The sequence below is a fragment of the Chlorocebus sabaeus genome, chromosome X, assembly GCF_047675955.1.
Source record: "Chlorocebus sabaeus isolate Y175 chromosome X, mChlSab1.0.hap1, whole genome shotgun sequence".
NCBI classification, from domain to species: Eukaryota; Metazoa; Chordata; class Mammalia; order Primates; family Cercopithecidae; genus Chlorocebus; species Chlorocebus sabaeus.
In genome coordinates, this window is record NC_132933.1 from 116,771,783 (window position 1) to 116,796,068 (window position 24,286).

The 24,286-nt window shown below is 36.3% G+C and overlaps 1 protein-coding gene across 1 annotated transcript in view; it reads right to left on the reverse strand.

Annotated features, from left to right (window-relative positions):
• Nucleotides 1-21,896, reverse strand: part of CFAP47 (cilia and flagella associated protein 47) — a 434,895-nt gene extending 412,999 nt beyond the window's left edge. The window contains exons 1-3 of the mRNA XM_073013816.1: nucleotides 21,359-21,896; nucleotides 17,187-17,338; nucleotides 3,077-3,192 (exon numbers count right to left, since the gene is read on the reverse strand). Of these exons, the coding sequence (XP_072869917.1) occupies nucleotides 3,077-3,192; nucleotides 17,187-17,338; nucleotides 21,359-21,634 (544 nt within the window). The 5' untranslated portion in view covers nucleotides 21,635-21,896. The remainder of the gene's footprint in view (nucleotides 1-3,076; nucleotides 3,193-17,186; nucleotides 17,339-21,358) is intronic.
• Nucleotides 21,897-24,286: the final 2,390 nt, after the last annotated feature.

Genomic DNA, 24,286 nt, shown 5'->3' on the forward strand with positions numbered 1-24,286 from the left:
TTTCCAAATGACTAATTTTTAGAGACTCTTCAGAATGCTCATATGGATTTAACAGATTCCTTCTGGGTTTAATCATCTTTCATTAAAAGCTTCATGGTTCTTTAGTGAAACTCCAAGAAATCACTAAACCAAATAAATTATGAATATGTTAAAATACATAATCCTATAAATTAGGGTTATGTTATGCATGAAGAATATATGGAGATCCCATGGCATCCGTTTCCAAAAAAAAAATTGAAGACAAGAATTATGCACTGAGAATAAGTAGGGGGTGCTTTTGTGAGTTATTACAGAAGATCCCCAGGACCACTTTTGGGTTTGGTACAATTTGACAAATTTCCTGGCTCACAGATGATTCCAGGATATTTTAGACAATGAAGTAGAGAAATGATGCTGCTAATTAGGGGAAAAGGCAGAGTGGGCATTAAGAGCAAATGAAAGGTCATATATTTTGGACAAAGTAGACCAAATAAACCTAAAGGATGATAAGTTCTGAGGTAGATGTTCAAACTCAGAAATGATGTGTAAGGCTCTCACTTAGGAATTTGAGAGACTGTTCTATGTTATAATACTGTAATAGAAAAAGTCTACTCAACATTCTCCATAATGTACTTATTTCACATTGGATGTCTGTATCAAAACATCTCATGTACTCCATAAATATATACACCTACCATGTGTCCACAAACATTTTTAAAAATAATAAATAAATAAGCATGCTCACATTAAGGAGGAAATGATTTCAATTCAAGGCAAGCTAAATTAATAATTTCTTTTTCTAATCTTCAGTGATAAAAGCTGAGAAACAATAGTGGTATTATCAAACTATAAAATCATAAAAGTAAATATGGAATATATTAACCTGCAAAGTACTAACATTAGAGACACCATAAAGAATGGAACATGTCTTCAGAAAGAAAAGATAAGCACTATTTTGTACAGTCAGGGGTAAACTTAGGAACCATTTTTATAAAGGATGAGGAAACAAAAGTTATTCAACTCCATAAGAGGCTATGAAAATAAATCATCAAGGAGTTTTACATACATAAACTTTGTGGGTCTATAAAAACAAAGGTTATAACTGCAGTGATACCACCAGAGAGAGAAAACAAAGATGTACAAATGTTAAATCTGCCAAGTGTTGAGTTTTAAATATCCTATTAGGTATACATACACATTTGTAAGCATTTGAACTTTGACTCTAAACCTACAAAAAATTCAGCATATAAAATGCTTTTGAAAAATGTTAACATCAACTTTGATGGCTGAATCTATTTTCAAAATGTTTTTCTTCATAAACATACATTGCTATTATCATGAACATGTATATATTTTGCTTGTAGATGATAAGGACTTTATGACACTTTATAGGCACTAGCTACTCTGAATGTAATATACACTATCAATTTTGATAATAGTAGAAAAAATAATCTGATTTGACTCCGAGCATGTGGGATAAAGTCAACACTAAGAAAATGTAATTCATTGATAACAATTTGTTTCAGTTTGTAAGGTAACAGTCATTAATATTTCACAGTACTCAATTATAATAAACCCAACCAAGTTATTACAAATACTATATACACATAAAATACTAACAAAATCCTAATAGTCACTGTGCATTATTTTTCCTAAAACATTATGTATTCCAGTACGCAGCTTAATTGTACTTATTCTAATTTATTGAGTAAAATTATATTAAATATTCAATGAAAAGTAAAACCACATTTCTTTTTTACTTATAGAGAGCTTTCATATGAAATAAAACTGTACAATTTGGTGAGATTTTAGAACAAAAAGGGAATATATTATTGCTATCAAAACATTGAAGGTTATTGAATAGACAACAGTTAAAACAAATTCTGGAAAGTAAAATAATACAAATAAAAAGACTTTAATTAAATATCAGTGCTCTAAAACACAACTAAAGAGTCTAAAGGATCATATTGCCCATATCATTTGCCATAAGAGACTTCCTCCTTAACACTCGAGTCAGGCCACAAACGAGCCTAATATTCTATAATCCCACAGGCATCAGACATGCACTCATTTAAAAACTAAAGCATGGAAAGTGAGATGAGTAACATCCAATGTGGAACAGTTATGAGTTTTATTCCTTTGTATCCTAAGAAGAAATCAGTAAACTGACAGACTACCTTGGTCTTCATAATTCCCAATGCTCAATCAGGTGGCCCCAGAGAACACTCTCGGTTAGTGGAAAAGAGGCTTGGATTTAAGACCTACTTTACATATTCAACAAACAGTCTCAGATAGAAATGTCATCCCTGTCTGGAGCTAGTCCCCATTTTAGATTGGGAGAAATGGCAATCTTGCAACCCCACATGCCATTGAATCAGGAGACTGAAGGGATAAGCAATCCTATGCTTACTGTATGCTATCAGTTTAAAGTGTAAATGAATGTACACACACACACACACACACACACACACATACATCCTTATGTAAATTCTTAGGCCACAGTAAGAATTCCTGGAAATAATTCAATCTGGAAAAGAGAGAAGCATTTATTCTTTCAACAAAAAATTTAGTAAAAGCCTTCTAGGGAGTTTGATGTTAATTTAAAGTTGAATGTGATTGAGAAAGAAGACAAATATTTATTAAGCATCTATGATGAGCCAAGTAAAATACCACAATTCAAAGTATGTACGTAATTCACCATCATACATTTTGTCAGTCCCAGTTTATAAATGAGGAATCTCAAGTACAAAATCCTTAAAAATACTTGCCCCAGATCACATGACTAATAAGGCACTGTGCTCTAATTCTGTCTCTGAACTGTATAACTTCTCTGATACTATCCTGCCTCCTATCCTGAGGGACATCACCAGTCATTTTCTGATTGTATTAATCAGGCTCATAAGGAGGAAGGTTCATTTTTTTTTAAATTGTTGCCTATCAGTCTTTTACAGTAATACTATTAAGGAACTTTGGTTTTGAGCTATTTCAAATGATAGACTTTTTTCAGTTAAATTAGGTAATCTATTACACAAAGTATACATTTCAAATAATACCAACACTTCTAAAAGTATAAGTAAATATGACAGGAAGCATTTACCTGGAGCTTTGCCACGGTTATTGATAGTAACCTCTTTAGAATACACTTTACTATTGGCAACCAATGTGCCAAAATTAACTACTGATTGAATTTCCAATTTACAGGATGGAATCAACCTAGGGAGGAGAAAAGAAGGCCACATAATTAATTTAACAATCATAACAGCCTGATCATTAAATATGTAGGGGAATATAGATGGACATTTAAGTCCTTAAAAGACATTTCAGTTTATTTACAGGTCTACTGGTGGCATATTTTTCAATAAAAGGAATGATGAAATAAAGAAATGAAAACAAGGTAATGGGTTACATTTTTAAAAAAGAAATGAGACTTTAGCATCTAAGTGCATGGTATGCCATCCCAAATAAATAGTTTGAATGTTTCCAAATCTTATGAAATAAAAGAATGCAGTGACGCTGTAACACATCATCTAGGGTCTAAAACAAGATGTAAGTACAAAATGATACAATTTATTTTTCATATGTATTTCTAAAAAATTCACTGTAACATATTTGTAGCAATGGGTTCATACAAGTTTTTAAAAATCCATTATCATCTTATATACAAACCTCATAAAGTTACATACATTTTCTGTTTGGCTAGACATTCATGGTTAAAAAGTATCCCTAAGTTTATTATCCTGTTTTGGATGTAGAAAAAGGTCTTAAGAATAATTTCTTAGGAATCTTCACACTTCACACACACACAGAGAGAGAGAGGGGGAGAGAGAAAAAGAGAGACGGAATCTACTTCAGTGTTAAGATTTTGGTAATATATAATGATTTCTCTGTGTCTCCATTTTACTATCTCATTAAGTATATTTGCTGATACAAATAGAACAAAGAGGTCTCTACAGATTTTGTTTTCTCAGTCCATTTTTCACAATTCCTCTCCCATTTCTTTATACAAAAGGAGAAATAGATGTTGTCTTTTCTTAATTTAATGCTGATGCATTGCTTTGGAGTGGAAACATCTCTGGGACACCAAACTAAGGGACAATCGAAACTATTGGTGTTGATATTGATAAAGTGAGTGACTGAAATGATTAGGTAACAAATCTATTTACATAAACGTGTTTATCCAATTTTCTTTCAACAATATTAAAAGAGGGCAATACAACTGACTTAGCTGACACATTGTTAAAAATAATACTTGATAAACAACTGTTGTAATTTTACCCTATAACTTTACAGAGTTGAAAAAATTGAGAGACATTACTACAATAAAATCCTTTCATTCCAATCTACTCATTATGGAGAAAACTTCTCTCAGCATCCACCTCAAAAAATGTTAAATGGGGATAAAATGCACGTGGGATTCATATAAGCAATAAGTAACTATCATCCATAAACATGCTAACTAAATAAAAGTTTAAAATGCTCCATTCACCTGATTATAAATATTTCCAGTAATACTTTGCTTTTCTATTAAAAAAAACTCGTCAAACTTAGTTTGATATATGGAGTTTAAATCAATTTGTATTAATAATAACATTTATAAGAATTATTAAAAATATGCATGGATTTATGACTATAGCAAGTATATTTAAACACATATCTGTTTATCTGTTTATGCAATGCACACACATATGTTCATATGTACATATACATATATAGACATAAACTATAGACAAACTGCCTATACACTTTATTCCTGGTGATCATGAAAAAAAACTTCTAAGCATAAAAAAGTAATACATTAGGATGTGATGCCATGGTAACAAATGGAATGGAGCTACAAATTTAAGAGGAAAAGAGAAAAGGTAAATTTTTCACCTGTTAACATATTATTGTTATTTTCATTCTACTGGATACATTTTTAAAAGGCATATAAGTATCTTATTTTTAAAAAGTAACACTTACTATATATAAGTCATTACCTCTTTACAAGTGTTCAAACTAATGATGAAACTTTTAGATATGTTTAAATATAAAAGAAGGTCATAGTTTTGGGGGACACATGAAAAGAAGCTCTGAAAATCACTAATTATATCATCTACCAACTAGGGCACTTTTGTTAGTCCAGGTTGATGTGCGAAAATGTAGAAATCAAACATGTAATTTCTCTGTTTTCTTTCTTCTTTTTTCAGGGTTCACTCCACAACAAATAGAAGGATCATTGCATGTCTGATCCATATACAGAAAGTCTAAAGTGAAAATAAATATGCTCACTCCAAGACAGTTTTTTTAATCACATCCCAATCATGCCATTATGGAGTAGTTCAGATCCAGTTGGACTAAGTTTATTCACAAAACATTCACTGAATATATACAATTTAGATTATAGAAAAAAATAAAACTCTCCTGGACCTCAAGAATTTTACAATCTAATGGAGAGAAACAAACAAATACAAACTTCTGGTCCAGAAAATATAGCATAAACCCATTTTTTCCTGTTCCTTCTACTAAACACAACTATAAACCCTGAAAATGGTACACGAGGCAAGCAAAAGAGAATGATGAAAGGTGCTGAAAAGGAGAGCTGGCTGATTTAGAACTCTGGGACTGCAGAAACAATAGCAGCAGGGTGTCTTACAATTCCCCCACCAACAGAGAAAGGCCATGCAGACCCAGTATTCTTTGCCTGCTGACCTAGTTAGAATCATTCTTTTTCTGGATCAAACAGGAGCCCCCCTGAACACACCAGGTGAGCCAGACAATGCCAGCCCGGGGATCAATTAAGAGGTATACCAATCATAAGTGATAAGGGGAAGCGCTCTCCTTCTACTCCAGGCCTCAGATCCTGCAGAAGAGGAGTTCTCCTTCTCAGGAGTTCACCTCCTGAGAAAAGGAGTTTTCTGTCCAAAGACACCAAGGTAGTTTGGGGAAACCAGGAAAAAAAAACAAAGAAAAGAAAAGAAAAAAAAAAAAAAACAGCAATTGCAAGCAGCTATATCTGAAAAGCCTCTTTGTCACTGCTGGCTCAAACCTCTCCTTTTTCACTCAGAGACACCTGAAAAGGTGAGCAGGACCTGTAAGAGATCTAGATACAGCAACTGGCCCAGTACAACAGACTTCTTTGCCCCATAAGTCAGATTTCTCTATCTGCTCAGAAGACCTGGGCAGCCAGAGGGGTACTTGTATAGGGTTCTTACCACATTTCTCCTCTACCAAGAGACCTATGGCAGCCAGGCCTGGGGAAAAAAAACTACCTCCACTCCTTCAGGAAGCACCAACAGAAGACAGTGGGAGCAGTAGTGATAACACATAAACAAAATGGATCAAAATAGCACCGTAAACATACTGAAAACTAAATTGTCATCACAACCACAGCATACAAAATAGGCTAAGAAAAACATGCTGAACATAAATGGGGTGTGTGCCTGTTAAAATAACAGATTTAAATAAGACCCAGAGTCTCCTAACATAACAGAAAAAAACATTTAGCATTCAATCAAATATCATCTGTCATAACCAGGAACCAAAAAAATAACAATTTTGATGAGAGCAGACAATCAACAGATGTCAACCAAGATGAACCTCAGGTTGAAATTATCGGGCAAGGATTTTAAAGCAACTGACAAAAAAAATGCTGCAACAAGCAATTTCAAGTTTTTTTTGAAACTAATGAATAAATAGAAAATCTCAGCAAATAAATACAAGTTATAAAAAATAATCAAATGGAAATTACAGAATTGAATACTACAATAACCAAAATAAAAACATAGTGATGAACACAATACCAGGATGGAGATAACAGAAGATAAAATGAGTGAAATGGAAGCTAGATTAATAGAATTCACCCACACTTGACAGAGACTGAGAGAGAAAGAGAAAAAAAATGAGCAAAGTCTCGGGGGTCTGTGGGACAAAACAAATGATCCAATATTTGCATCATTAAAGTCTCCGAAGAAGAGAAGAAAGAGAAAGGAGCTGAAATAATAGTTAAATGCTAATAATGGCTAAAACTTCCAAACCTTGGCAACAGACACTGACATACAAATTCAAAAAGCTGAGTGAACCCAAACCTGATAGACTCAAAGAAAATCATGTCAAGGCATATCATAATTAAACTTTTGAAAACAAAAGATAAAAACAAAAATCATGAAATCAGCCAGAGAGAAAGAATGTGTTCCATACAGAGAAGCACCAAATTAAATGAATGCACGTATCATATCTGACGCCATGGAGTCCAGAAGGAAGTGTCACAGTATTTTTCAAGTACTGAAAGAAAAAGAAAACTGTCAACTGAAAACTCGGTATCTGTTAAAACTATGTTTGATAATGAAGGGGAAATACAGATATTAGACAAAGAAAACCTAAAAGAACGTGTCACTAGCAAACACACCCTTAAAGATCATCTAAAAACATTCTTCAAGTGGCAGAGCAAGAAGGCTGAATAGAAGGCTCCACCTATCATCCCTCCTACAAGGACACCAATTTAACCACTATCTATACGAAAAAAAAAAAAAAAAAGCAATTTCGTAAGAACCAAAAATCAGGTGAGCACTCACAGTACCTGGTTTTAACTTCATATCACCGAAAGAGGCATCCAAGAGTGTAGGAAACACAGCTTCCTTTGTCAACCCTCCCCAACTCCCGCAGCGGCAGCATGGCAAGGAGAGAGAATCTGTGCATTTGAGGGAGGAAGAGCACAGCAATTGTGAGACACTGCATTGAACTCAGTGCTGCCCTGTCACAGCAGAAAGTAAAACAGGGGAACTAAGTTGATGCCCGCCCATGGGGGGAACATTTAAACCAGCCCTAGCCAGAGAGGAATCACCTATCCCAGTGGTCACGACTTGAGTTCTAGCAAGCCTTGCCACCATGAGCTAACATGCTCTAGGACCCTACATAAACTTGAAAGGCAGTCTAGGCCACAAGGACTGTAACTTCTAGATGAGTTCTAGTGTTAAACTGGGGTCAAAGTCAGTGGACATGGGGAAACACGCAACCTACTGAGACACCAGCTGGTGTGGCTAGGGGAGTGCTTGTGCCAACCCTTCCCCAACCCTAGGCTGCACAGCTCATGGCTCCAAAAGAGATCCCTTCCTTCTACTTGAGGAGAGAAGAGGCAAGAATAAAGAGGACTTTGTCTTGAATCTTGGATACCAGCTCAGACACGGCAGGATAGAGCACCCGTCAGAGGTGTGAGGTCACCTTTCCAGGCCCTAGCTCACACATGACATTTCTAGACACACCCTGGGCCAGAAGGAAAGCTATTGCCTTGAAGGGAAGGACCCAGTCCTGGCAGGATTCATCACCTGCTGACTAAAGAGCCCTTGGGCCCTGAGTAACCAGCAGTGATACCTAAGGAGTGTGCCATGGGCCTTGGGTGACACTTGGAAATTTGCTGGCTTCAGGTGAGATTCAGCACATTCCCAGCTGTGGTGGCTACAGGGCAAGACTCCTTCCACCTGACATAAGTGGAGGGAAAAGTAAAAGTGTTTTATCTAATACCTTAGGTGTCAGCTTGGTCACAGAGGTATAGAACACCAAGCAGGCCTTTGGGGATCCTGATTCCAGGCCTTAACTCTTGGATGGCATTTCTGGACGTGCCCTGGGCCATAAGGGAGTTCACTGCTCTGAAGGATGAGTCCCAGGCTAAACAACATTCACCACAAGCTGACTAAAGAGACCTTTGACCTTAAGAGAACATCAGTAGTAAGCTTAGCAGTACATCCTGTGGGCCAGTGGTGGTGGCGGCCATAGGGTGAGGCTCCTCTGCCTCTGGAAAGGGAAGGAAAGACTGGGAAGAACAGTGTCATGTGGTTTGAGTACCAGCTCAGCCATGGTACAATAGGTAGACTTCTAAGGTACTTTACCCCAGTCCCTTGTTCCTGGATGGTACCCCTGGGCCCACCCAGAAAACTCTCCAGAATATTAGACTGAGCAAAGATTTCTTGAGTAGCACCCCACAAGCACAGGCAACCAAAGCAAAAATTGGCAAATAGGATCACATCAAGTAAAAAAGTTTGTGCACAGCAAAGGAAACAATCAACAAAGTGAAGAGATAACCCACAGTATGGGAAAAATATTTGCAAACTACACATCTGACAAAGGATTAATAACCAGCATATATAAGGACCTCAAACAACTCTCTAGGAAAAAAATCAGTAGTTAAATTTAAAAATGGGCAAAAAATTTGAATTGACATTTCTTGAAAGAAGATATACAAATGGCAAACAGTCACATGAAAAAGTGCTCAACATCGCTGATCATCAGGGAAATGCAAATCAAAACTACAGTGAGATATCATCTCACCCCAATTACAATGGCTTTTATCCAAAGGTTAGGAAATAACAAATGCTAGCAAGGATGTGGAGAAAAGGTAACCTTCATACCCTGCTGGTAGGAATGTAAATCAGTACAACCACAAAGCAAAGGAGAACAGTTTGGAGGCTCCGCAAAAAACTATAAACAGAGCTATCATAAGATCCAGCAATCTCACTGCTCAGTATATACCCAAAGAAAGGAAATCAGTGTATTGAAGGGATATCTGCACTCTCGTGTTTATTGTAGCATTATTCACAGTAGCCAAGAATTGGAAGCAACTCAAGTGTCCATCAACAGATGAATGGATAAAGAAAATGTGCTACATATACACAATGAAGTACTATTTAGCCATAAAAAATGAGATCCAGTCATTTACAACAACATAGATGTAACTAGAGGTCATTATGTTAAGTGAAATAAGCCAGACACAGAAAGACAAGCATTCTATTTCTCACTTATTTGTGTGATCTAAAAAATAAAATAATTGAACTCATGAAGATAAAGAGTAGAAGAATGGTTGCCAGAGGCTGGGAAGAGTAGTTGGGGGTGGGAAAGAAGGGGGAGGGTTAATGCGTGCAAAAATATAGTTAGAATAAATAATAAGACCTGGTATTTACTATCACAACAAGGTTACCATAGTAAAAAATAATTTAATTGCGCATTTAAAAATAACTAAAAGACTGTAACTGGATTATTTGTAACACAGGGATAAATGCTTGAGGTGATGGATACCTCATTTACCTTGATGTGATTATTAGTCATTGCATGCCTGTATCAAAATATCTCATGTAAACCTTAAATATATACACCTACTATATACCCATAAAAATTAAATATGGCCAGGCACGGTGGCTCACGCCTGTAATCCCAGCACTTTGGGGGGCCAAAGTGGGCAGATCACAAGGTGAAGAGACCAAGATCATCCTGGCCAACCTGGTGAAACCCTATCTCTACTAAAAATAAAAAAATTAGCTGGGCGTGGTGGTGCATGCCTATAATTCCAGCTACTCGGGAGGCTGAGGCAGGAGAATCACTTGAACCCGGGAGGCGGAGGTTGCAGTGAGCCAACATCGCACCACTGCACTCTAGACTGACGACAGAATGAGACTCTGTCTAAAACAAAAAAAAATTAAATATAATAAAGTTCTTCAGAAAGTCAGGAAATAATAAAAGAGAGAATCTTGGAGTATCAGAAAGAAAAAAGTGGAGCAGGCTGGGCATAGTGGCTCACACCTGTAATCCCAGCACTTTGGGAGGCCAAGGTGGGAGGATTGCTTGAGCCAAGAAGTTTGAGACCAGCCTGCACAACATAGTGAAACCCCACCTCTACAAAAAATTAAAAGTGTATGCTGGCATGTGCTTGCAATCCCAGCTACTCAGGAAGTTGAGGCAAGAGAATCGCTTGAACCTGGGAGGTGGAGGTTGCAGTGAGCCGAGATCACGCCATCTCACTCCAGCCTGGGCGACAGAGGGAGACTCCGTCTCGAAAAGAAAAGAAGAAAAGAAAAGAAAAGAAAAAGAAAAAGAAAAAGAAAAAGAAAAGAGAAGAGAAGAGAAGAGAAGAGAAGAGAAGAGAAGAGAAGAGAAGAGAAGAGAAGAGAAAAGAAAAGAAAAGAAAAGAAAAGAAAAGAAAAGAAAAGAAAAAAATAGCCAGGCTTGGTGGTGCATGTTTGTAGTCCAAGCAACTTGGGGGGCTGAGGTGGGAGGATCATTAGAGCCCAGAAGCTTGAAGTTACAGTGACCCATGTTGACACCACTGAACTCCAACCTGGGCAACAGAGGAAGACCCTGCCTCAAAAAAGAGAAAGGAGGGAAGCAAGGAAGGAAGAAAGGAAGGGAGGGAGGGAGGAAGCAAAGAAGGAAAGAAAGGAGGGAGGGAGGGAGGAACAATGGAAATAGCAAAACACTAGCTACATACAATCAGCTATATTTTTTCTCATAAGTTTTATAAATTATATTTGATGATGAAAACAAGAATCATAACACTCTTAGATATTCAAGATAGTAATATTTAAAAGTAGGGAAAGAAAAAAAGACTCGGATGGAAATGAAGCTTCTACGCTTCACTTAAAGTGACAAAATGTTTATGCCACTAGAATATTATATCACGTATGTATATTGAAATACCCAGAGAAACCACTACAATAATTATGCAAAGAGATGCCAAAAAAACAGTATAAATACATCAAGATGCAATCCTAAAATAACCTTCAATTAACCTACAGGATTGCAAAAATGAGAAACAGAAGTATGAGAAACAAAGAGAACAATGAGAAAACAAATAATAAACAAGCAGACAAGTTATAGCATATACAAATTAACTACAATATAAATAGTCTAGATACAACAATCAAAAGACAGAAGTTGAAAATATGGGGAAGGGAACCATCGCCCAACTATACGCTGCTGCTTAGAAGAAACTCAGTTTAAATTCAAGGCCATAGTAGGGTGAAAGTAAACAAATAGGAAACAACATAGTATTCAAGTTTTACTTAGAAAAAAAGTGCAAAAAGCTACATTAATATCTAATAGAGGCTTCAGTGCAAGAAAATCACCATGAACAAAGGGGTATATTATATATAATAAAAGGATCAATCTAACAGAAAGGAATAATGATCATAAATATGTCCATAATAAACCTGTGGAAATTAACACACTTTTAAATAATCCAGGAATCAAAGAGAAAGTTTAAAAAAAATTAAATACATAAAACTGAGTCAAAATAAAAATATAACATAAAAATTTGTCGGGCACAGCTAAAGCAGTGCTGAGGGTCATTTATGACATTACATATTTACATTAGAAATGAGAAATTATCTCAAACTCATTGTCTAATTTCCAATATCAAAAACTAGAACAAGAGCAATATTAATTCAAATCAAGAAGAAGAAAAGAAATAATAGAGAGCAGCAATCAACAGAATTTAAAATAAAATGATAGGAAAGTCAATGATAGAAAGCTGATTCTTTGGAAAAAGTCAATAAAGTTGATAAACCACTAGCAATACTTTAAAAAAGGACAAAATACACACATGTTCAACATCAGAAATGAAAGAAAGGATATCACTACAGATGCAGCAGCTTATTATTTATTTAAAAATAATAAGAAAAAAATTCTAACAACTCTAAAATAATAAATTTGATAACTTAGAATTGGAAGAATTCCGTGGAAATCAGAAACTACAGTAACTCCACCAACATAATAATATAGGCAGTATGAATAGTCCTATAAGAATTAAAAAACTAAATTCATAATTTAAAACATTCTGAAAGAAAAATCTCCAGGCCAGACAGTTCCACTAGAGAATTCTACCATTTAAATAATTGCTATCAATATTAAATAAGTTCTTCTAGAATACAGAAGAGGGAGCATTTCCAAATTCATTTTATGAGGCTGGCACTATCCTGATAGCAAAACCATACAATGACAATAAAAAAAAGCAAACCAATCAATCAATCAATCAAACTATAAACCAATATCACCAATAAACTGGGACACAATAATCCCTAATAAAACATGAGCAAATCAAATTCCAGAATATATAAAAAGAATGATACATGATGAGCCACACTCTGACACCCAGGCTGAAGTGCACTGGCATGATTTCAGCTCACTGCAACCTCCACCTTCCAGGCTCAGGTGATTCTTGTGCCTCAGCCTTTCAAGTAGCTGAGATTACAAGTGTGCACAGCCACACCCTGCTAATTTTTGTATTTCTAGTAGAGATGAGGTTTCTCCATGTTGGCCAGGCTGGTCTCGAACTCCTGGCCTCAGGTGATCCGCCTGCCTCAGCCTCCCGAAGTACTGGGATTACAAGGGTGAGCCACCGAGCCCAGTTTCACCACTCTTACACAACATAATACTGAAAGTTCTAGCCATGGAAATAAAGCAAGAAAAAAAGGTTAAAAGCATATACTTTGGAATGGGAAAAAACACACAAATCAACTATCCCTGTCTGCAGATGACACAATTATCTACATATAAGATGGCAAAGAATCTAGAAAACATACAAAAACCTCCTAAAAAGGGAGTTCAGCAAGGTTAGAGGATACAATGTCAACAAACAAAAATCAATCACTTCTCTGTATATAGCAACAAGCAATATGCAGTAACCAAAATTAAAAACACAATATTATTTGCAATCACTCCAAAGAAAATGAAATAGTTATATACTTAACAACATATGTAGAGAATCTCTGTGCTGAAAATTACAAAATACTGATAAAAGAAATCAAAGAAGACCCAAATAAATGGAAAGACACAGCACATTCATATTTGGGGAGACTTACCATAGTAAAGATGTCAATTTCCCTCAAACTGATCTATAAGCTAAGCTCAATTATTCTCAAAATCCCAGCAATATTTTTTTTCAGGCTCAGAAAGATTATTCTAAAACTTACATGGAAAGGTAGAGATATTCTGATAACTAAACTAATGGTGACAAAGAATAATAACACGTGAGGAATTACTGTACATGATATTAAGAATTACTATATCGCAAAGGTAATCAAGGTAGCATGATGTTGGCAAATGTATGGATACACAGATGAATGGAAAAATGCAGAACACAGAAATAGACCAATGCAGATTATGCTGAAGTGATTTTATCAAGGGCATACAATTCAATGAAGGAAAATAGCTTTTTCAACAAATTTGGTCGGAGCAATTGAACATCTATAGGCAATAATTAGAACCTCAATGTAAACCACACTTTATACAAAAATTAATTCAAAATATATCATAGACTTAAATATAAAACTTTAAAAGTTAAAAATAGGAGAAAATCTTCAACCATTATGATCAAGGGTTGGGCAAAGAGTTCTTAGACTTAACACTAAAAAGCAGTACTAATTTCAGGAAAATTGATAAATTGGACATCATTGAACATAAAAAAAAAAAAAAAAAACGCTTTTGTTCTACAAAATACCCTGTTAAAAGGATGAAAAGTCAAACCTCAAACTGGGAGAGCATATTTGCAAGCTACATAACTATCAAAAGGCTTGTATCCAGAATATACACAGAAATTGCAAAACTCAATAATAAAGAGTAGTGTAATCAGAAAATGAGAAAAACACATTAACAGAGATTTCACTAGAGAGGTACTCAGATGGCAAAGAAGCACCTGAAAATATGTTGTCAACATTATTAGTCATCGGGGAAATGCAAATTAAAACTATGGAGAGATTCCATTAAATATCTATCAGAATAGCTAAAATTTTTAAATAGTGATGAAAGCAAAAAATACTGGCAAATATATCGTCCAAGTGGATTACTCATGTATCACTATTTGAAATGTAAAATGGTATAGGCGCTCTGAAAAGCAATTTGGGATTTTCTGTTAAACAAAATACGTAATTATCATGTGACCCTACAATTACACTCATGAGCATTTATCCCAGAAAAAATAAAAACTTATGCTCACACAAAACTTGTACAAGAATATTAAAACAGCTTATTTGTGATAGCTAAAAACTGGAATCTGTCCCTTTGTTCTTCAACAGGTCAATTGTTAAACAAATATATATATATATATATATCATAGAATACTACTCAGCAATAAAAAGGAACAAAATATTGATACATTCAACAACTTGGCTGAATCTCCTGCAAGAAATGTTGCTGCAAGAAAAAAACAGAAGGCTACATAGTATGTGATTCAATTTATGTAATATATTTGAGATGACAAAAATTTTAGACATAGAAAACAGATTAGCAGTATCCACAGTTTAGGGATTGCGGGTGTGAGGCAGAAGGGAAGTAGATACAGTTGTAATAAAGCAACAGGGGGGATTTTCTTGTGGTATTGGAACTGTTCACTATCTTGACTATGGTGGTGGATACAAGAACCTACACAGGTGATAAAAAATGTATAGAAATTGATAACACACATGCACACACATATACACACACACACACCCCCCTTCCTTCAACCTTGTCCATCACACCAAAAGAGGGGCAGTGCTCTCCTTATATTGCAACCATGGTGAGAAATAGACTTCTGATGAGAGAGGGCATCAGAAACAAGACACAAAACTCTGGAAACAAGAAAAAAATCTGTTTTCGAGGACAGAAGCATCTTCAACCTGTCTCTCCATACATACCACAAACAAGCAAATCTGAGTGCCACTCATAGATATGTCAAAGTGCAGAATGCATCCAAAATGGTTCTACTTAAATTGCAAAACACAAATTAAATATTTATACTGGGTTAATAGCTTGTTTTTTCCTACCATGTGTCTACTGTTTGATTCCTATGCAAAATGGGATGATGTGCCAAATCAGAACTTCTCAACAACACAAAGAAACAAAATAATTGAGGATCTAAATTTAGCTCATAGAAATGAAAAAGAAAGGGAATTTTTTTTTTTTTTTTTTGAGACAGGGTCTCACTTTGTCACCCAGACTGGAGTGCAGTAGTGTGATCTCAACTCGCTGTAGCCTCTACTTCTTGAGGTCAAGTGATCCTCTTGCCTCAGCCCTACAAGTAGCTGGGACTACAGGCATGCACTACCACTCCTAGCTTTTTTTTTTTTTTTTTTTTTGTATTTTTTGTAGAGGTGGGGTTTCACCATGTTGCCCAGGCTGGTCTCCAACTCCTGAGCTCAAGCGATCCACCCACCTCGGCCTCCCAAAGTGCTAAGTACTAGGATTACAGGCATGAGCCACCACATCCAGCTTGAATAAAAGGGAATTTTTTAAAAGGTATATATCTAATACCACGTAATCAGCAGAAAATATTCCAAATTAATTCTGTAGGTGTTGGGAAAATAGAGGCAAAAGAAAACACCTATGGAAACCACATTTTGCTGGGGAAAAGGAGGATCATACGTGTATGTATATAAATAAAGAAACACTGTAAATTTTAATACTAATTTTGATAAATTTACAATGAACAGAAATATACTTTTTAATATTAAAAAACAACAAATGAATCATCATTCATCCTGGTCAAATAAATAATTTGTAACAACCAAGTCAGTCACTTAGCTCTTTTTTTTTTTTTTTAATTTATTTATTTATTTATTTATTTATTTTTAAATTTATTTATTATTATTAAACTTCAAGTTGTAGGGTACATGTGCACAACGTGCAGGTTTGCTACATATGTATACTTGTGCCATGTTGGTGTGCTGCACCCATCAACTCGTCATTTACATCAGGTATAACTCCCAATGCAATCCCTCCCCCCTCCCCCCTCCCCATGATAGGCCCCGGTGTGTGATGTTCCCCTTCCCGAGTCCAAGTGATCTCATTGTTCAGTTCCCACCTACGAGTGAGAACATGCGGTGTTTGGTTTTCTGTTCTTGTGATAGTTTGCTAAGAATGATGGTTTCCAGCTGCATCCATGTCCCTACAAAGGACACAAACTCATCCTTTTTTATGGCTGCATAGTATTCCATGGTGTATATGTGCCACATTTTCTTAATCCAATCTGTCACTGATGGACATTTGGGTTGATTCCAAGTCTTTGCTATTGTGAATAGTGCTGCAATAAACATACGTGTGCATGTGTCCTCTTTTTTATACTCATATCCATCCACATTTTTCAACCAGTCTCAGAAGAACAGCATTTTGACTTTTTTGACACCAAACATTTGCCTAATTTAAAATTTAGTGAAGTGAACCTGACAATACTTTTAAATTAACTTAAAATGTGAATACAGGTTTGCAAAAATCCAATTATTAATACATTCAATTGTCGAATGTTGTTATTTTAATAAAAATAACAGAGAATGAGGTTTCATTTCTTACAAACATTACAATTTTCTAAAAATGTGTCCTTTAAGTTCAACTGTAAGGAAACTATGTCAGAAAAAATACAGAATATTACTTTGACCCTCATTTTTATTTAAAGAGCATTCAAAACATCAGCATGAACTATGAAGACTACATACCCAATTAGAGGAATTTCTGTTGTTTTATTTTCTATTGAAATAAGTAGTCGGTCAAAAGTGTCTTCATCTTTATCAGGATGATATTCCACCATAGCTGTCATCTGAAGGCCAGAAGCAAGTTCTTTATCCAGACTGGTCAACATCAGTTTGAACTTCAGTGGGAGAAAGAGAATCAAATTATACATCTTAACTCCTTATGAAAAAAATATCGTGGCCGGGCACAATGGTTCACGCCTGTAATCCCAGCACTTTGGGAGGTGGAAGCCAGCGGATCATGAGTTCGGGAGATCGAAACCATCCTGGCCAACATGGTGAAACCCCATCTCTACTAAAATACAAAAAATTATCCAGGCGTGGTGGTGCCCACCTGTAGTCCCAGCTACTCGGGAGGCTGAGGCAGGGGAATTGTTTGAACCCGGAAGATGGAGATTGCAGTGAGCTGAGATCGTACCATTGCAACCCAGCCTGGGTGACAGAGCAAGACTCCATCTCAAAAAATAAATAAATAAATAACGTGAGCAACTATAGTTAGGAGGGTTATATTATTATCAAAATACAGGCTCTATTCCTGCCCTAATGCCAAAGACTTTTTAATTTTATTTTTAATTGACAAATAATTGTATATATTCGTTGAGTACAACATGATGTATTAATACAGGTATACATTGTGGAACGAGCAAATCAGGCTAATTAACATATCCATCACATCACTTATTTATTTGTACTGGGAACATTTAAAATCCATTATTTTAACAATTTTGAGATATACAATACATTATTATTAACTATAGTCACCTTGCTGTGCAATAGATCACCCGAACTAATTCTTCCTGTTTAACTGAAATTTTGTACCCTTTGACCAACATTTTTCCTTTCTCTGCCCGCCTCAACCCTCAGTCTTTAGTAACCACCATTCTACCCTCTACTTCTACGAGTCTGAATTTTTATATTTCACATATAAGTGAGAGCATGTGATATTTGTCTTATGTACCTAAAGGCAAAGACTTAATGCTCATGTTTATATCTGTCTGATTCTAGATCTTTAAGATATGCTTTCAAGAGTACACAACTTGAATCTGACAATGCAGGTAGCTAAGAAACATATAAATGCCAATAGGCTACTTTTAAAATATACATATAGAACTAATATGGCCTCTATTCTAAGAAGCTTAAAATCTAAATACAGAAAAAAGGAAGAACAACCTAATAAAAATGTTGCTCAATCATATACATACATAATATATACCCACATGCACGTACATATGTGTTTGTGCATAAATATACACACATATATATAAGTATATATATATTTATATACACATATGTGTGTGTGTGTAAATATATATACTTTTTTTTTTTGAGACGGAGTCTCGCTCTGTCACCAGGCTGGAGTGCAGTGGTGCAATCTCGGGTCACTGCAACCTCCACCTCCCAGGTTCAAGCGATTTTCCTGCCTCAGTCTCCTGAGTAGCTGGGAGGTGCGCGCCACCATGCCCAGCTAATTTTATATTTTTAATAGAGACGGGGTTTCACCATGTTGGCCAGGATGGTCTCAATCTCTTGACCTCGTGATCTACCCGCCTTAGCCTTCCAAAGTGCTGGGAATCACGGGCATGAGCCGTCGTGCCGGCCCTCATATGTACATTGCATATGCTTTATTCATGGGAATTTCAGCTTCATAACTTGGAGGAAATATAAAAGAAGAATATAACGAAGAGGACAAAAACACTTTTGTTCTAGTAAGACATGTGCTTGATGCCAGGAAAAATATAAAGGGAGAAAAAAGAGAAATAATATCTGTTATGCATTTATAATGTGTCAAGCATTTTACATCTATTATCTTATGTAAATACACTTCTACAGTCCTGTGAGGCTGATATTAAGGCTCTCAGTATATAGATGAGGGAACTGGATATGTAAAGTATAATTAATGTCTGAAGTCACTCAGGAAGTGAAGATTCAAAAACATATCTATCTGACTCTAAATCATAAGCACTTCCTCCCCTTCAACTAGAAAGAGTCCCTCTCCTGAATATATAATCTCTTTGAGGAAGCAGACTACTAACCCCTTGAAAATTAAATATAAGCCAGGGACTAGTTAAGTGCCATATGAGTGATACAGACATAAGTGTCATGAAAATCCATGAGACGTCATGATTATTGTGGGCTAGGAAGGAGTGTACCTGGCCTTGTCTTAGAGAATGGATATTAAAAGTGGAGAAGAAGCGAGGAAGGTGCTCAATATAGGTGTAAAAATACATAGGGTCAATACAGGTTCTTGAGTCTGGGTGAAAAACAAGCACTGCTGTATGTTAGAGGAATCATTTTCTGAGTAATTATAATAGTGATGATGACAATGACCTCTCCAGAGCACCTTGTTTTTACTTTTTCTTATCCCCCACCCCCACAAGATGCACTTTTCACTATCTAATTCCCTTTATGAAGGATCAGGAGTGCATTTCATAGTCTTACAACAGGAAAATTCACACTGATATTGGCTTCTAACTAGTAAGCATATCTGGATGTTCTCTTGGCAATGTCAAGACTTGTGGAATGAACTGTTTTCCATTATATCCTAGATATAAACCGAAATGAAACCAATTATAATATTTTTCTTGTTACTGCACAGAAAGCATCCATACAAGTGTCCCCTGAACATCCATAAAATAGTGTTTGTCCACATCCAAACATTACCACCAGCTTGAGTTTCAAAAGAAAGTATTTTCAGATACACATTTAATTGTTCCATAAATATGTGCTAAGGTAGTGAAATAACACAGCCTTTCCCTAATTTTACAGTATTTGGAGTAAGCAAGTACTTTTTGATTTAAAGAGGAGTCAATAGTCTCTTGAGATATACTTTTTAATAAAAATATTTAAATATAAAAATCATTAAAACCTGATTCCATTGATATGAAAGCCAAGGACAGGCCAAACTAATCTATGGTGTTAGAAATCAGAATAGTGGTCAGTTCCACAGGGTGATTACTCCAGGTACTGCAAGGAAGAAGCACTGGTGATCTTCCTGAGTGGTGAACATATTCCATTATTTGATCCAGGTGGTAGCTAATGGAGATTATATATCTAGCTATCTGTCTACACACACATATATATTTATTTTTTTGTAAATTCATCAAACTTTACTTTTGAAATCTGTGTACTTTAGTGTAAGTAAATAATACATCGATTTTTTAACAGAGCAAAAATTAGAACATGGAAATCCTTTTTCTCATTGCTCTTCTAATCATTAACATAGGTTTTTCTACATATATACAAAGAAATATATGTAAATTTAATCTAAAATTATGGACATCTTTTTATTTCTGCACATATAAGTCAGGCTGTATTCAACACTATTTTTCATTAGGAATATCTCTTGAACTTTTCAGTTATTTATTGCTTATATTTCAAAAATTCTTACCACGTTTCCTATATCAAAAATTTGCCTGAGAAAATGTGATCATACTGAACTAATAATCATCCATTCACACACATGATGTAAAATAACACAGGGAGATACAGAGGAAATTCTGCCCACTTTTAAATTATAAGATAGAAACACCCTCTCAGAACATTAACTATCTTGATGGTTAGATCTGTACTAAAACCCCCTCATTAGTTTCTAAGTTCTATGAGGGTAGGGCTGTGTCCATTCTGTATTCCTCATGTCTATTGCCTGTTATAGAGTAGGTGCTTAACAAATGCCTGTTATAGAGTAAGTGCTTAAGAAATGTTTGTTAAAATATGAAATAATGAACCTTTCCACTAATCCTACAGTTCCTGGAGTTATCAGGCACTTTATGATTCAAAGGACAGTTAATAGAGAATTTTGTTCTCATAATTCTTAAGGCAACAGCAAAATCATAAAACCAAACTGCACAGATTTGGGGATTGTTAACAAGTTTCTAAACCCAGGTTGAACAAATGGGGAGGCTCTAAGTCAGCTTTTCTCCACCCTGCCCTCCCCATCTCCTAATCCTTAACGAAACAGAAAACAAAGGGGGGAAAAAAAAAAAGAGCACACACACAGAAACCTGTCACTGTTTCCCAGGAAGCCCAATCCTCCCTCCATCCCCGCAGGAGCCAGATGACTACTCCCTGGGGCAAAGAGAGACGCCGTGTGAGGAGGCGCTCTCACAAGGTCCTGCTCCCAGCACCCCTTAGTGTGTCACCTGTGGCTTGATGGGCTCCTTAAATCGGATTTTCTGGTTCCAGCGGCCAAGATTATGCACAGTAATCGGAAGGCGGTACACCCTCCCGGCCATCGTGTCCAGGAACTTCACCTCAGCTGGGATCACCCGCAGCTGCATATCTTTCCCCGGGCTATCCACATCCCGGGAGACGAGGGAACCCCTTTGGATGCTCATGGCGAGGGAACCCCTTTGGATGCTTATGGTGAGTGAACCCCTTTGGGTGTTCACGGCAAGGGAACCCCTTTGGGTGTTCATGGCTGCCCTCTCGTTAGCCAGAAAACAGATGTGGATCTGTCCCGCCAAGGATTAGCGTCGACGACTGTCGCTAGGCAACCATCAGACGCCAAGCGCTAGTTTCAAGCCCTGCTCTCATTGGCGCCTCCCAACCTGCGCGAGTTGGTAACGGGAACAGAATCACCCTCAGGTCACAGGTGTCACCAGAGTAACTGAAAAACACGCTGTGGCAGCCCAAACGTCAGAGGCACCTCACTTTGCCATGGCCTGGCAAGGTATTAAAATCACAGAGGCTTAGTGGGCATTTTCCTGGACCTCTCTTAAGACCAAGTTTAAAGCACCATGCATTTCAAAGAAATCTGCCCATAGATGCACTGTGAACTGGCCTTATAATTCAATTAAAATTTAAATTTACGAAGAAAAAAAAAGATCAGTGAAAGTGATGTGCTCACGTGGTCTATTAAGACAGCAAGATATAACAAAAAGGGAGAAATATAGGAGAAACAAAGTCAGTGTCTCCTAGATGTCCTGCTCAGTGGTCTCTACGTCAGTGTTTCTGAATCAGAATGTTTCTTCCAACAGCAAAATATTGAATTAATACGAATACCAATCAGTAGCGATGGATACAACAACTTACTGTTTATTTATGATGAATAATAATGTAGATCTGTGTTGATATAAGAGGTATCCATTATACAGTATTAAATTTTAAAATTAACCAAACGGTATGCATATTGTGACACCTGTATGTTTTTAAATGTACACACACACACACACACACACAATGTAAAAGCAATCCTTTGGGTCTTTTGTTAAAATGCAGATTCTGTTTCAGTATGTCTGAAGCAAGGTCTAAGTATCTGTATTTATGACAAGCAAGCTCCCAGGTGATTACAATGCTTCTGGTTCAGGGGCCACACATTGAATATAGAGGCTTTAGGAACCTTGTTAACTATTCCAGGGTCTTCATTTGTGAAATGGTGTTACTCAGGAGATAGAGATCACACATCTTCGCTGCTAGATAAGGACTTTTCCAACAAACTCATATTCACATTGCCCAGTCCCTACTCTCTCCTTGTCCTTCTTCTATTATCTAAGAGTTTCAAAATATACCACGCACTTTCATTTCCTCCTTGCTACTGCACATTATGTTCACTCTGAGAATGGCCTCTCCATCTGCCAGCCAAACAGTCAGTCATTCTTCAACAGTAAAACCTTTCCCACAACACTTTTACAAGGTTCTCATAGAACCAAGATGATAAAAGTTTCTTGCTTCATTTTCTGTAAGGATGCAGATATTAATAAGTAGTTCTAAATGCAAAGACAAGTAGTCACATTTCTTGGAACTGCTGTCAATAGTTGAAAAATAGCAGAAGTGGTGATTATTATTTGTAAATTCTTAGGAATTGATAGATGCAAACTATTGACATTATCTTTCAAAATTCTATGTATCTTGGTTTAACAAGTGGGAGATGTGAATCATGGCTGGAATTTTTATACTAGTCGCTACTACCATATCACAATACAAATCCTGTCCATGTTCCTGAGCCCCTAAGCGGGACAATTTTACAGCACTGAAATAACAATAGCTCATATAACTTGACTGAATCAAGACCATAGTTCATACAAAGTCCCTCAATCAATTTCTGAAAAAATTGGAAACTTCAAAGAAGCCTCAAAACTCCCAATTTTTACTCTCAAGGAGAAAACCCAAGTGGTTAGAGTAGTGACTAAGATATTTCTGAAATAGGATAAAAAGATTTCCTCTAGGCACACAGCCATAAAACGAAACAAAATAATGGCCTTTGAAGCAACTTGGATGGAGTTGTAGGCTGCTATTTTAAGTGAAGTAACTCAGGAATGGAAAATCAAATATCCTATGTTCTCACTTATAAATAGAGCAAAGCTATGAAGATGCAAAGGCATAACAATGATGTAATGGGCCAGGCGTAGTGGCTCACACCTGTAATCCCAGCACTTTGGGAGGCCAAAGCAGGTGGAACACCTGAGGGCAGGAGTTCGAGACCAGCCTGGCCAACATGGTGAAACCCCATCTCTACTAAAAATACAAAAATTAGCCAGCGTGATGATGCATGCCTGTAGTCCCAGCTACTTGGGAAGCTGAGGCAGGAGAATCTCTTGAACCCAGGAGACAGAGGTTGTAGTGAGCCAAGACTGCACCACCACACTCCAGCCTGATCAACAGAGTGAGACTATGTCTCAAAAAAAAAAAAAAAAAAAAAAAAAAAAGAATGATGTAATGAACTTCAGAGGCTCAGGGAGAAGGGCAGAAGCAGGGTGAGGGATAAAATACTACACACTGGGCATAGTATACACTGCTCGAGTGACAGGGTCACCAAAATCTCAGAAATCACCACTAAAGAAGTTATTCAGAGAGCCAAAACCACCTGTTCTCCCAAAATCATTGACATAAAATACAAAAGTATAGTAATCAATGTGTTTATGAAATAATTTGGAAGTGAGTAATATACGATACAATTGACTAAAGTAGCATATGATTAAAAGTTATTCCAGATAATAAAAAGCCATGCCAATAAGAATAAAGTGATGAGACTAATGCCTGGATAGACTAGAATAGCATGAATTGGATGGCAGCAGGATGAATTAACAGAAAAATAATCCATTATTTTTACAAAGGATATGATGAATGAG